The following is a 13,650-nucleotide window of genomic DNA, read 5'->3' on the forward strand; positions in this document are numbered from 1 at the left end:
TTGTCCTTATTTTTTACTGTCGACCATAAACTAAGGGAGGTGACAAAAAACACACACACACACATAAAAACGACCATTTCAGCAATGCATTTGGCAAACTCCAAACAAATTATGTATTTAAAGTGTTGGGAAACATATCGCTATGACAGTTAAACCTTAGTCATCTCATATATAGGTATATCCTTGGAAAAATAACAAGGGACAAACAAGTGACAAAATCCGAGTACAGAAGATATATAAGCATCCAGAAATATATATCTTACACACTTTCTTACGGGTGACGGAAAGAATAAGATTATTGTACATTTTACATTTTAATTACAAGCAAAATTGGAAATAAATTTTCAGTAAACGTTTAATGAACCTAAGTAACAGAAAAACGAGTAGTTCTCATATACATGAACCTGCTTGAGCCACTTAGATAACGTAAACCTTCACTTAAAACGAATAACGAAATGTTATATGACAGTACACATTATTTCTTGCATCTCACATATGGCATATCCCATTTGTACATGATCCACGTCACTTTTAAACGCCGACGTTTGAAAACAAGCTAGCCATTCCAGTTCTCACAAGAATCAAAGCTAAAACTAGGCATAAGTGAATGTCGTAACGTATATCACTTTGTAATTCGATGTGAGAAAAAACATATTTTAAATTTCCAGTCGGGTATTTAAAGACTTCAGTAGTTAACACCAGGTGGCAAAGACATCGTTATTGCGGCATTGCATAGACAGCTGATGTGGGTTAGATGGTATCCGCATAAGCCGTAAGTATGAAGTGCAAACGAAAATTACTAACGTTGAACTATATCATATGTTTTAACTATTGAAATTTTTTTATTTTAAGAAAATAAGTTTGAACCAACCACCAAAAAATAGACATCTGAAACCTAAAAACGAACTTTTTAAATTGTACAGTACCGAAATTGTGCTTTTGACGAATTTGAGCATTTGTTAAGACTTGGAAATGGAAATTAACTTAGACTTACTATTAGGCTAGACTGGACAGAGAGTGAGATTGAAAGTGAAAGGCTCGAGATAGGTTTTCTATTAAACTAGTAATAATATTAGTATTACTGTTTCATATATCACTGTAGAGCACGATAACGTTAGAGCACATTCTAATTCTGGTTTATCATGCTTCTTAAGTTCTTTATAAATAATAGCATAAGTGTGATTTAAAATTAGTAAGTTTAAAAATAAAATACCTCCAGTGCTACATCTTGCAAAGTTGCACTTGCAGGCTAGATATTTTTTTAATATGTAAGATGTTTTATTTGCAGGTAACACAAGCCATATAACTTTAGACTATGTTGTAACAGCTCTCTGAGACAACATTTTGGTCTTTAAATCATACTTTAATTTTGAAATAAGTAACTGATCAATGGAAATGGAGGCATCAAAGATAAGCTTGGTGTCATCACATCACAAACTTTACCTCACCTTCAGCATTCAGGAGATACTTGTGTGATTTTACCAAAGAAAGAACAGTGGTAAGTGAATCCATTAATAAAAATACTAATTCAGTTAAAAAGTTAGTATAATTAACAATAGAAAATGTTACATGTCATTTAAAACTATAAAAAGTTTACCATCTAACCTAGTATGACAATTAGACATTGACTTACAACAGTGATACATTTGCCTCAAACAGTCATAGTTTTAATTAATTTTGTAAAATTTACTGTTTGTCAATTGACATTTTCCTTTACTTTCATTCATTGGCTCTTAGAACAACATTAGAGGGCATGCCACATATTTTCAAATAGGATTTACAAAATTGTCAAGAAATGTAATTTTAATAATTTCTTGACTGGGATGTAGGTACATCACTCTATTAAACTGCGCTTAACCTTAAGGATATATATTTCAACTATATATCTGTTCTTGGCTAGAGTGGAAGATAATTTATAAAGATATAACTACTATTTTTTTCCTTTGTTTTTGACATTATATATATATATATATATATTTGACATATTTGAACATAATCCATTCTATGATAAAAATGTGATACTGAATTTAAGCAGTGAGATTTGGTCATTTTGGTGAGCTGGGTTAACACTTGGAACTTGCCTGTCAGTCTTAATAAAGATAAAGTTATACATATTGGTTACCACAACATTATTTTTTAAATTTGTGGGGAAAGTTTTAGGTGAAGTTCACAATGAAAATAACATGATATAAAGCCTTCCAGCCAATTTACATTAACTAGTAATAAGATTATCCAAGAATTTAGGTTGTATACACAGAAATACTGAGTACAAGTCAAACTAGGTCAGCATTTCACTCTCTTTGGTGTTGTTTTACTTTGTTTGGACTATTATGTTCAGTTTTGGTAAGCTTATTAAGAAAGGGTGTTGAATTGTTGTAGAGAGTTCACAGAAAAACTGTCAGAAGGCTTTCAGGTTTAGAGGGTTATCACATGGGGATAGGCTGAAAGCCCTTGACATGTGTTTGCTTGAGATGAGAAGGGCATGGGGGACATTATTGAGGTTTTTAAATTGTTATAGGTGTGGAATCCATATATCTAGATGAAATTTTTTGTGTATTTCTATAACAGTAGAAAACAGTCTCTTTCCATGCACATAGAAAACTTCAAAAGATGACCTCTTGCAGAGAAGAATGGTACAGTTTTGTAGGTATAGTTTTTGTAGGTTTGAAGGGAATTCTTCTGATGGCATATTATACTTTGAATATTTCATAATGTTATGGAAAAAATGAAACAAAGTGAAAACAACCATAAATATTTAACCACCCATCAAACAAAATTGACAAAACAAACTTCTTGAAAGATTAGGATACACTGGACTCGATATTTAAATAAAATGTAATGTTTGATTCACTGTTCAAATTATTATGAAATATAACATCCATATATATATCTAAGTGAAATGTTACTAAAATAGAGAAATTTGAGACTTCTTAATTATCAATACTTTACCTTTAAAAGCTCATATGTAAAAGTATTCTGAATTGTGTAGGTGCTACATGTATACTATTAATAAGTTTAGATGTATGTGTGTGTATATAAATACAAGTATTTTGCTCTTTTTAATAAATTATTTAAGTGATAAAGATAAAAATAACCTTTATTCTTCAGATAATAATAAAACTTTTCAGACAAAGTTTTGTCATTGTGGCTCCATCAGAGTTAATAGAACAATAATTGTTCAAGTAATAGTAAAAAATTTGAAGAATATAGTATCATACATAGTATTCATTAAAGATATAGCTTTTTTTGTAAGATAAATCATATTTTGTTAAAAATATGATTTATTGAAAAGATAAAAGCTACAATGTTTTACTAGATTAAGAGCTGCCTATTAATATCTAGGTATTTTGTGGGAAACTTGTAATGAAGTTTTTCATTAAATTCTATTCTACATTGCATACATTGTGTATGACACAACTTAGTTATTTTGTAATGGGTGTATTGTTCTATACAATGCATTCATTATGATAATCATGTAGTATATGTGTGTAATACAAGAGTGTAGTTGTAATGGCATGTTATGGGAAATAACCTACATATAAGTAGTTCACATATATAATTATCTTTGTTATACAGACATAAATCACTTTTTTTTTTCTGGTACATATCTTAACAAAATAATTAACTTGACTAGGTACTTAAGGGGACAACCAAGTAATATAAAGAGATGATGAATGTTTATGATGAAATTGTTTTAATGCATAAATATAATATAGCTTAGCTTTACATGCATGTGCTACTGAGTTTCAAGCTTACATGTTTGAAACATTTACAAAACTTTGTATTTAAAAGTGTTTTATGACTTAGTTTAGTCAAATATGTTCATAATGTTTCAGCTAACTCAGATATGAAATCTTTCTAAAGAGCTTGTTAATGAAGACAGAGTTTTTCCTTTTGATATTTCATTCACGTTCTGAAAAAAAAGAAGCATCAATTGTATTTTCCTTCAAAACATTGTTAAATGGTGACCAGCCAAAGCCACAAGATATATCTAAATGACATGTTTTTGTGGTATTTAAATATAATGTGTTTCTATCTTCTTGTATTATTCTGAATTTAGTAGTTATTTTTGAGTATGTGCAGTTTTAACATACAGCATGGTCATGAATGTTAAGTTGATGTCATTATATCTGGCTTTTTTCCTTGTCATTCCATTGAGGTCACACCTATTCTGTTGATAGGTGACATGGCTCTAATGCTGCACAGTGTTCAATAATCCTTCAGTGGTAACTCAGGTGATATCTTGAGGTTATGGCATTCCCTATGCTTGAATGAGAATGGCCAGACATAATTGTTGAGGTGGTGTTATGTCACACAAGCGTGAGACTGAATGTGGTGGTTTTTATAGGATTCTTATAACTTTACCAACCAGAGTAACCCAACCCCAGCTCTCATCAAAGCCATTCAAGAATACTGAAGAGACACTGAAAGTACTGTTAATTGACAGTAATTATTAACAAGAGTTATCTCACTGGCAGGTGATACAGTGGGAACCAAATAAGTAGGTGACCATAGAGCAATTATGATCTTGTACAAGCTGGAAGGTATACTGCCAAGGCAACCATGGATCACTGAAGAGCCTGGAGTTGCATGGAGCCAGTGATAACCTATTTCAATGTTATTCTGGACTTGGGATTAACCACTCAGATGAGAGTCAAAGTGCCTACAATATTGTGCACATGAATTCAAGGACAGCTCAGTCAGATGATGGCTAGGAAATTGTAAGCAAAAGATTGTTGCCATGATCCCAGGTCCTGTGAATCATGCAAAATAGATCACCACCTCATCATTCAAGAGTACAGTGAAGAAGGACTTAGACCATTTCTTGAAGCATTTCAGGCAGATAACTGCTTGAAATGGCTGGATTTCAGAATAGGCTGTGCAGTGCCTGGTCTTGAGCTTAAATGGTTTGCCCCAAACTCCATTGAGTGCTTGAGCAAAGTGCAAAAAAGTCATTATAATGTTGCACTGGAGGTTTGACCCAGTGGAAAATAGAGCAATTTAAGTTCAAATCTCAGAAGAAGGGTGATACAGAAAGTTTGACTGCTTATATAGATTACCTGCACCATTTTCAAGGTAAGGCTTATCTTGTATTGGCATCAGCAGATCACAAGGATATCTTTGCAGACAAGTTGTGAAAGGGATACCCAATGAAATGATGAAACACCACCTGGGTGTGAGAGACCTACTTACCCTTACTTAGGCAATTTCTGTGGTAATGCAATACAAAATAGTAATTTTGAACAAGTTGTGAGAGAGAAAGTAGACTGTAGCAGCAGATGCAATAGCTTTATCTCAGACAGATCACCCTACCCAAGCACTGACATCATATAAGTTGAACATGACCACTGACTTGGGGAGAGTGCATCGAACAGCTTTTACTGAAAGATTTAGTGGTCAGCTCAGCTCTCTCAAGGATAGGTGGGTTTTGATATGTGTCTGTCAGAGTACAAGATAAGAGTTCTTGCTTGATACAGGAATGGCCATAACACTGGAATCTCTCATGATATATCAGGCAGGCTAAGTGAAACCACAATTTGGGCTAATCTATACAAACTGTTTTCGTTAATGGAGATAAATAAGTCATGAACAGAGAGGTGACTCTCTCTCTTATTTTGTCTTGAAGATGTTGCTCACAAAATGAAGGCAGTCATTTCTGACATAGGCTTGCTTGGAGTAGAGGTATTGCAAAGCTTGTTAGTCAGTTTTGCCCATGAAACAGGTGAACTGATTTACCATTATAGAGTTATCCAGTGCTGATTAGATCAAAACCAGAAACAGTTGGGAGAAGAAGCCACAGTATTTCATATACACAAGTGATGTACTACAAATGAAATGAAGTGTGTAATGCATTTATAGAGCCTCTGCGTGAAATAGCTTGGGTAGTTATTTTTCTATGGAAGAGCCAAATCCTAATTTTGTTCTACAATTATTGACAATTAGTTATCCAGCTTTACACTGGAATGTTCACTGGCACAGTAAGGGAAAGTAACCAAGGCTATCAGTCATGCTAGCATTGCATCTGTCACGCTATGTCCAAAAGCAGTTATAACACATCCGAAGTTGCTTGTTGATGATTGTGCAGAAAATCTGGGCTCAATGCAGAGGCAGCATCTTAGTGATTTTTTGGTTGAATATGCTGATATATTTGTGAGACCAGATGTCCAGTTGAGTCAACAGTCACACAGCATCACAGGTACAAGTGGTGCACATCTGATTAAACTACCACCACACAGACTTCTCTGGATGTACCCCATACTGAGGTACTGTGGATGTTAAATGAAGGATCATAATGCCCTAAGAGTGTGCTTAGTTGCCTCCAAAAGTGACTATCATGGAGATGGAAAGTATGCCCAGGATCTGTATTAATTTTAGATGAATGTACATGTTTTTGCTTTTCCACTTGTCTGGACACTTTAAAAGGGGCCCAGTGGTTCAGTACATGAGGTCTGGCACCTGGATGCTGGTCAGTTGAGTGAATGATAAGAGCAGGCCTAAGACTGCTTTCAGCATGAAGGATGTCCTGTATGAGTTTTATCTTATGCCATTCAGCTTGTATAATACATCTGGTACCTTTGAGAGACTAATGAAAAAGAAAGATCTACCTTTCGAAAGTGCTCAGGTTATAGGGTTTTTATTCATTTCTATCAAGACTTCTTGAACTTGCGTGTTTTTCTAACATCATTAGTGTTTAGTCACATATTCAAGTCTATGTCTGAAAAGCTGAAAATTATATTCATATAGGTAAAGAAGAGAGGTTTGAAGCTAAAACCAGGAAAATGTGCATCCATGCACACACACACACACACACACACACATATACATATTGTACGTGGAGAAGGAATCTCCATGGATCCTGTGAAAATAGCTGTGGTGTGAGATTGGCCTAAACGTATCACCAGTTGGGAAGTACACAGTTTCCTAAGCTTTGTGTCCTATTTTCATTGGCTTGTGAGCAAGATTGCCTCACCATTATTGGCTTTCATTAAAGTGGAGACACCCTTGGGATGGAGTGAGGAATGTGAGCAGGTATTCCATTTGTTGAAGCATGCTATAATAGAAGCCCTAGTGTTGGCATATTTTTGACAAGGTTGTGAGATCTTATTAGATAAAGTTCTCAATGATAGTGGAATTGGATCAGTGTTATCATACTTCCAAGATCAAGTAGAACATGTAATCATGCATGCCAGTCATATGATCGTGGCTTCTAAAAACGGAGACTACATGTCAAAGAAAAACTCCTTGCATTTGTGGTCTTTGTAAAACACTATCAGCATTATTTGTATGGTAGAAAGCTCACTGTATGAGTGGACTATGCATTGCTGGAATGGTTGATGAACTTCAAAACCCCTGAAGAGATGATAGCAGACCGCATAACAGTGCTGCAGGAATATAATTTACTCATACATTATTGCTTTGGCCCACAACATTGTAAACGCAGAATGATTATCTCACTGTACTTGGAAACCCTGTCAGTTCATTGAAACACCTTATGGAAATAAATAAAACTTCTGTCAGTGTGATGACAAGCCATACAGAAGGAGTTTCCACTAGTTATTGGATGCCATGATTAATACTTCAGGAACTCCAGGAAGAGCGCTGAAGTATCCAGATCTAACATGGTTGCTCCTTGATGTACAGCAAGGAAAGCATGACCAGCTCAGATTAAGGATGTAGTACAAAGGCATGTAACCTGTGGAACTTGTACAAGTAACTATAAGTGCAGGAGTGTGTTCTGTACCATTGTTCTTTGCTAGCATAAACAGCAGAGAGATATTAGCTGTCTCCTACAGAGAATAACCCTGGATATTGTTGGTCCACTTCCAGAGATGGAACAAGGTCACCTGTATATACTCCTGGTCATTGGTTATTTCACAAAGTGGGCCAAGACTTATTCATTGGTTGATACATCAGCACAGTCAATGACTTATACATTGGTGGAGCACTGGATAACAATAGCACCTGAAGAGATCCACATGGATCAAGTAGCTAACTTTAACAACCATCTGTTTTCTGAGTAATGTAGAATGTTGGTTGTGGTGAAGATGCATATTTTGTCTTGTCATCCTAGTCTGATATTTTAGTAGCATGAATAATACAGACTGTAAAGCATATGTTTATCTTTTTTAATCCTGACCAAACTGACTGAGATTTACACTTATAATGAGTCTTGAGGACATAGTGTTTGAGTGGGAAGTCTTTCTCCCCCTAGGGATGATCTAAGGCCCTCCCCCCTAGAATAGACATCCCACAATGTTCACATGAATACTTGGAGTGATTAAATATGCATGAGTTTGCAGACCAACAGCTATAAAAGGCCACCTTACAACAACAGAGGTGCTATAACAAAATGCAAAGGAATGAATGTACCAATGTGGAGATTGTGTGTGGCTTTGGTACATGTCATCAGCAGGAAAGCCACTCAGCTTTATCTGGACAAGACCTCACCTTGTGTCCAATGAGTTGGTCCATTTAAATACAAAATACAGCAGCTGAAGTGGTAGAAAGTAACACCCACTTGGTAAAATTTTGTAAGTCACACTAAAGCTAGTGCTAAACCTGTAACTGAATGAAGGTTCTTAAGAAGAGATAGTGTATTAAATGGCCTGAAAGAAGGGTTTGCATTGCCTAACCTGCATCAGATCATGTATGTAGACATGAGTTTTCAGTCTTGACCCTATTTCCTTCCTAATGGAAACAGGCACTGTTTACATAACAACCAGACAATAATGGAAGGAAGAGTCCTGGCTCTAAGGGTAAGCTGTGTTTATCATTGTAATGGAAATGGTAACAGAGGACAACTATTGTATTTTTGTTTTGCATTCTTGTAAAAATTACACTCATAAGTACATTATATTAAATATAGTTTCTTATTTATTGAAGACACTGTAGTATTAAGTTTCTCATTAAACATGCACTGCAGTATTAAGTTTCTCATTAAAGATGCACTGCAGTATTACGTTTCTTGTTAGAATTCTTCCCTGTGATATTCTTCTTCAGTACTTTCAAGTTATGGAGTTTGAAATAGTTATGTAAGAGAAATAACCACTCTGGATTTTGTGGAACAATGGTTTAATTAATGTTTCTGCTTTCTGAGAGCAGGTGCTCCTTGTATACTCTGCTAACTAGTAGAGTGGATATAAGTGGATTTGAATAATCAGTTAATCATTAGGCTCATTTATTGATTACATTCATCCGATTGATCATTCTCACATGAAACTAGGATAAATGGAATAATCCAGATTAGTAATAATCAGAAACACTAATTATAATTAGTTGATTATTTTTGAGACATGATATTAATCAGTTGAGCTGAACAATCTTGAATTAATTGAAAATAGTAATGAGAATTCATAATGGCAAAATTTTGATAACTTAGATAGTTGGAATAATCAGAAACAGTAATAATAGGAAACACTAATTTAGAATAGTTGGTTATTTTTGTGCTTTCATGAATTTAATCATAATTTTGATTAACTGATTATCGTACGTGACCGTAAATGATGCTCATAGGTAATCAGTTATATCAAACAATTGATTTAATTGCCCAGTTGTACTGACTGGAGCTGATAAGCATCTTTGTATTATCTGAGGTAGATTATTGGAAATTTCTGTTTTAATCACAATAATGGATTAAATTGCTGCTTTAAAAGTGGTAGAGATAAATACAAACTAATTTATCTGGCAACAGCAACTTCTTTGTCATGGCCTATTTGCTTGCAAATATTTCACTATAGCAATTCAGAATGAGTCATGTTTTTTGGTGTAAACTTTTCACAGTTGTGCCGAGAGTGAAGATTCATCTAGGTTACTTCTTCTACCTCTGTCTTCAACCCTATTTGATTGTAAAATTGGCAGTGTCAGTGCTCTCTCCATTGGATTAATTCACTACATGGTTCTGTTGCTCTTTGTATAATCAATGTTTCTTAAACAGTAAGTGCTATAAGATTGTTTCCAAATATAGTTGATTGGCAGAGATGGAAGCTACTGGTCAGTCTGATGTACATAAATTATCTGTTTTGAGAGTGATGTAAACAGAGGTAATCGGCTGTAAGCTCTTTCTATTTTACTGTCAAAAATACAAATCATGACAAAGCAAAATATTAAGAAAGTAGTGATGTTGATCATAGAGTTTGAGAATTAATGTGCAAGTATTTCAGAAACTTTATAGTTTTGTTATAGAATATATATTGAGAAAAGTGTCGTATTTTATGAAATGCATTTCTGGATAGAATTTTAAATGCCTATTGGTGGTATTGTATTTTTAGATTAGGAGGTTCTAACCATATGCCACTTAGCTAGTAGTAACTATATATCTCATGATAATCAAATGTTTCAGAAATAAACCTACTTTGAAAACACAAGTTCTTTGCCTTTTATAATTAGTTCTGAGTCCAAGAAGCAACATCATACAGTTTCATTCCTGACCATAGTCCAGTTTACATGTTTTCAGAGAAATAAACTACTGGTTATAAGTTTCATGACACTCTGCCATTCATCCACAAGTGGCCATTAGCAAATGATTGTAAAACATTTGTTTAAATAGAATTGCTGCAAAACGAAAGATAGGACCAACTACAGTAAAGCGAATGATATTCATATTATTAGAGACCAAATCTATATCATTAACATAGCTATTTATGGAAATAATGGCTGTTACATTAATAATACAATTAAAGTAAAGGTTTTTTTTTTTCATGTGCAGTTGTTTTCACCATTAATATGTGTGTGTTTATTGGTTTATTAAGAATTAAGAGTGAGTAGGTGTCAAGAATAACCATTTAGTTTTTTGTGGTGAGTGATAAAATAATTGATAATTAGTCACTGTGATGGGCAGTGGGTTTTCTTATTAGAAAGGCTTGAATAATGTTTTAAAATATGTATCCAATAAAGCTGCTTAGATGAAATTTCAGTTGTTTTGTATTCTGTTTTTATTGCTTATAGCACAAAATATCTACCAAAGTGATGAAGAGAAGAGTAGTCACAGTTGGGATAAGTTCTGAGATAGTTGCGCCTGTGAAGTTAATGTTTTTAGGAATTTCTTTCATTAAATAATTTTAGCAATATTAAACATTTTTCCAGTAGGGACCATTAATTGTTGTTGAGGTTGGGAATGATGTTGTCAGTGGCATAAAAGCATGTTGTTCTTTTTTGTTTTAAAAGTTTTTCAAGGAAGTAATATGTTGAAGTACATTTTGTAGAAGTTTTTTGAAGCATATTTAAATTATTATCTATAGCTGTTAATTTTGAATGTGTATCAGCCTTTCTACAGACTATTATGAGATCAACTGTAGCTTGCTGGGTTTACAGAGTACACATGATCACAAGGTGTAATGTAGGGAGGAAACATGATTTGCTTGATAATCCAACATCATTAGAACCTTTCACAATATTTGCTCTATTATCTCATGTTAGGGTGGTGAACATTTTATTTTCAATTCACCATATATTCCTTAGATATTCCAACATCCTCAATATCGCTGAACATTAAGAGCAGCATTTTGAAAATCCAGCACTCTTTGAAACTAACAAGATTGTTGTTGTTGAGCATGACCAGATATCTAGGTGACTGTAATTTTGTTACTTTAAAAATGTTTGTAACCTGGAACATGTTTATTTTACAGACTGTGTATTGGAGTAGTAAAAGGTGCTGTCCATTTACCAACTTATAAATTTTAATTTTCTCCACAATTCACATTTTACTTTAAAATCAGCAAGTACTTCAAAGTAATCCAAAACAGATTGAATTTTGTATTGCATATGATAATCAGTGAACACAGAGGTTGTCACTGAATCATTCATCACAACACTGATATTTTGACTTTGTCAGGAATATGCACAGTGTATGTTAGTGACTTAACTGTGAAAATTATATTGATCTTCAAATAATAAATGATGCTTAACTAATTCATAAGTATATTTTTTACCTTCTCACACATATCCTTTATACTTCTACATTTTAACATACTTTGCTCAATAGAGCTTGATTTTAGATAAGTTTTGTTTATTTAGAAGTATTATTTTTCTTTCAGCTAACAATTTTCAGACTTATCAGTCTTGCACTTGCTTTAGTCGAGTGCATAATCAGTAAAGGCAGAATGCCAGCAGAAGAAGCTGTTGTGACCATTCTCCATTTCAATGATTGTTACAATGTGGAACCCCAGCCCCAAGAACCAGTGGGTGGAGCTACAAGGTTCTGTACTGCTTTAAAGAGTTTTAGTGACTTGGATCCAATGATTCTGTTCAGTGGTGATATTTTTGCTCCATCAATAAGTAAGTGAATGAGATTGCTGTAAGAAAAAAAAAACATTATATATGTAGATGTTTTTTTCTGAAAAATTTAATAATTTAATAGTAAATAAGAATTGGAAATATATCAAATAAGTGATAATTACCTGTAAGACCTTAAAATGTAGTTTTTGCATAATTAATTTCCTGGAATTAAGGCAATCATTAGAATTTATATATATTTATATATACATTTACATACACACCAAAGCATATTGAACTAAATACTGTTTGGTATAAGAAAATTACACTAATATAATCATACTATTCAAATAGTTGTTTTTGTGATCATCATAATAAAAAAAAGGTTGTAGGTGAATCCCAAATTTTACATACATCAGAGCATGCAACATGCACTGGAACATGATTAAATCATTGTGATAATGTATTATAAGAAGTTACTGAAAAGATAAAAATATATGAATACTGTTTTTGTTAGCTAAAGATACATGCACTCATTATTTGTAGTAGTCTTCAGAATAACCTAGAATTTAAAACCTTGAAGAAGTAACCTCCAAAATCAAACACAAAATGAAATATTGATTCTTTTTACCATGGCAACAGTATAAACTACCACTGTACATCTACCACTTGTGATTAATATTGAAAGTTTATGTTCAGCACTGCATGCTACACAACAGTATAGTGTATCTGAAGAAAGTCTAGAGAATTAATGATGTGACTGTTTCATACAGGAAAGAGTTTGTCTTATAATGGACTAAGAGCATTTGTACAAGTTAAGGCAAAATATATGTACAAGTTTACTGTATAAATTATTAATTTACAAATGTAAAATTATAGCAGACTGGTACTTTGTTTCTCACTGGAATTAATTCAGTATATTTTCATTAGGGATTAATTGGTCATATACTTAGTATAGGAATGAAATTAAACATTAATACAAACTTTCTTGGTGTTTTTTACCATGAATTATTATGCTTTGTATGAAACACTTTTTAATATAAGATAACCAAAACCTACTTTATGCATTAGGCTTGATACAATCTTGAATCTGTAGTAATCAAATGACAAGAATTACTAATTGTGCTTGGTACTAAACATTTCTGAAAACTTCTATATATTTTCCAGACAATAGTGATTAGGATTAATACCATACATTCTGAAGATATTATTACTAAATAACTTATCAGTCATAATTGATACTAATTGTTTTAGAAGATTTAATAATCAAACAACCACATTACCAATCATAATTGTTATTGAATATTTATGAAGAAATAAGTAATAAACAATGAACATTAACACCTGGGGTTAATACTGAAAATTAAGAAGACATAATTATATAATATTCATAGTTGGTATTGATACGAAAATTTTATAAGAAAATAATCAAATAACTAG

The 13,650-nt window shown here is 33.1% G+C and overlaps 1 protein-coding gene across 7 annotated transcripts in view; it reads left to right on the plus strand.

Moving 5' to 3' along the window:
- The first annotated feature begins 691 nt into the window (after nt 1–691).
- The window catches only part of LOC106478895 (trifunctional nucleotide phosphoesterase protein YfkN-like), a 58,783-nt gene continuing 45,824 nt past the window's right edge, over nt 692–13,650 (plus strand). For 5 of the 7 annotated variants that reach the window (XM_013939474.2, XM_022382581.1, XM_022382582.1 and 2 more), the window contains exons 1-3: nt 692–772; nt 1,289–1,498; nt 12,033–12,273. In XM_013939474.2, the coding sequence (XP_013794928.1) occupies nt 12,099–12,273 (175 nt within the window). In that variant the 5' untranslated portion in view covers nt 692–772; nt 1,289–1,498; nt 12,033–12,098. Of the gene's footprint in view, nt 773–822; nt 918–1,044; nt 1,064–1,288; nt 1,499–12,032; nt 12,274–13,650 lie in introns of those variants that run through there. The other 2 variants (XM_022382579.1, XM_022382580.1) reach the window with 2 other exon arrangements.

The sequence above is a fragment of the Limulus polyphemus genome, unplaced genomic scaffold (assembly GCF_000517525.1).
Source record: "Limulus polyphemus unplaced genomic scaffold, Limulus_polyphemus-2.1.2 Scaffold259, whole genome shotgun sequence".
NCBI lineage: Eukaryota > Metazoa > Arthropoda > Merostomata > Xiphosura > Limulidae > Limulus > Limulus polyphemus.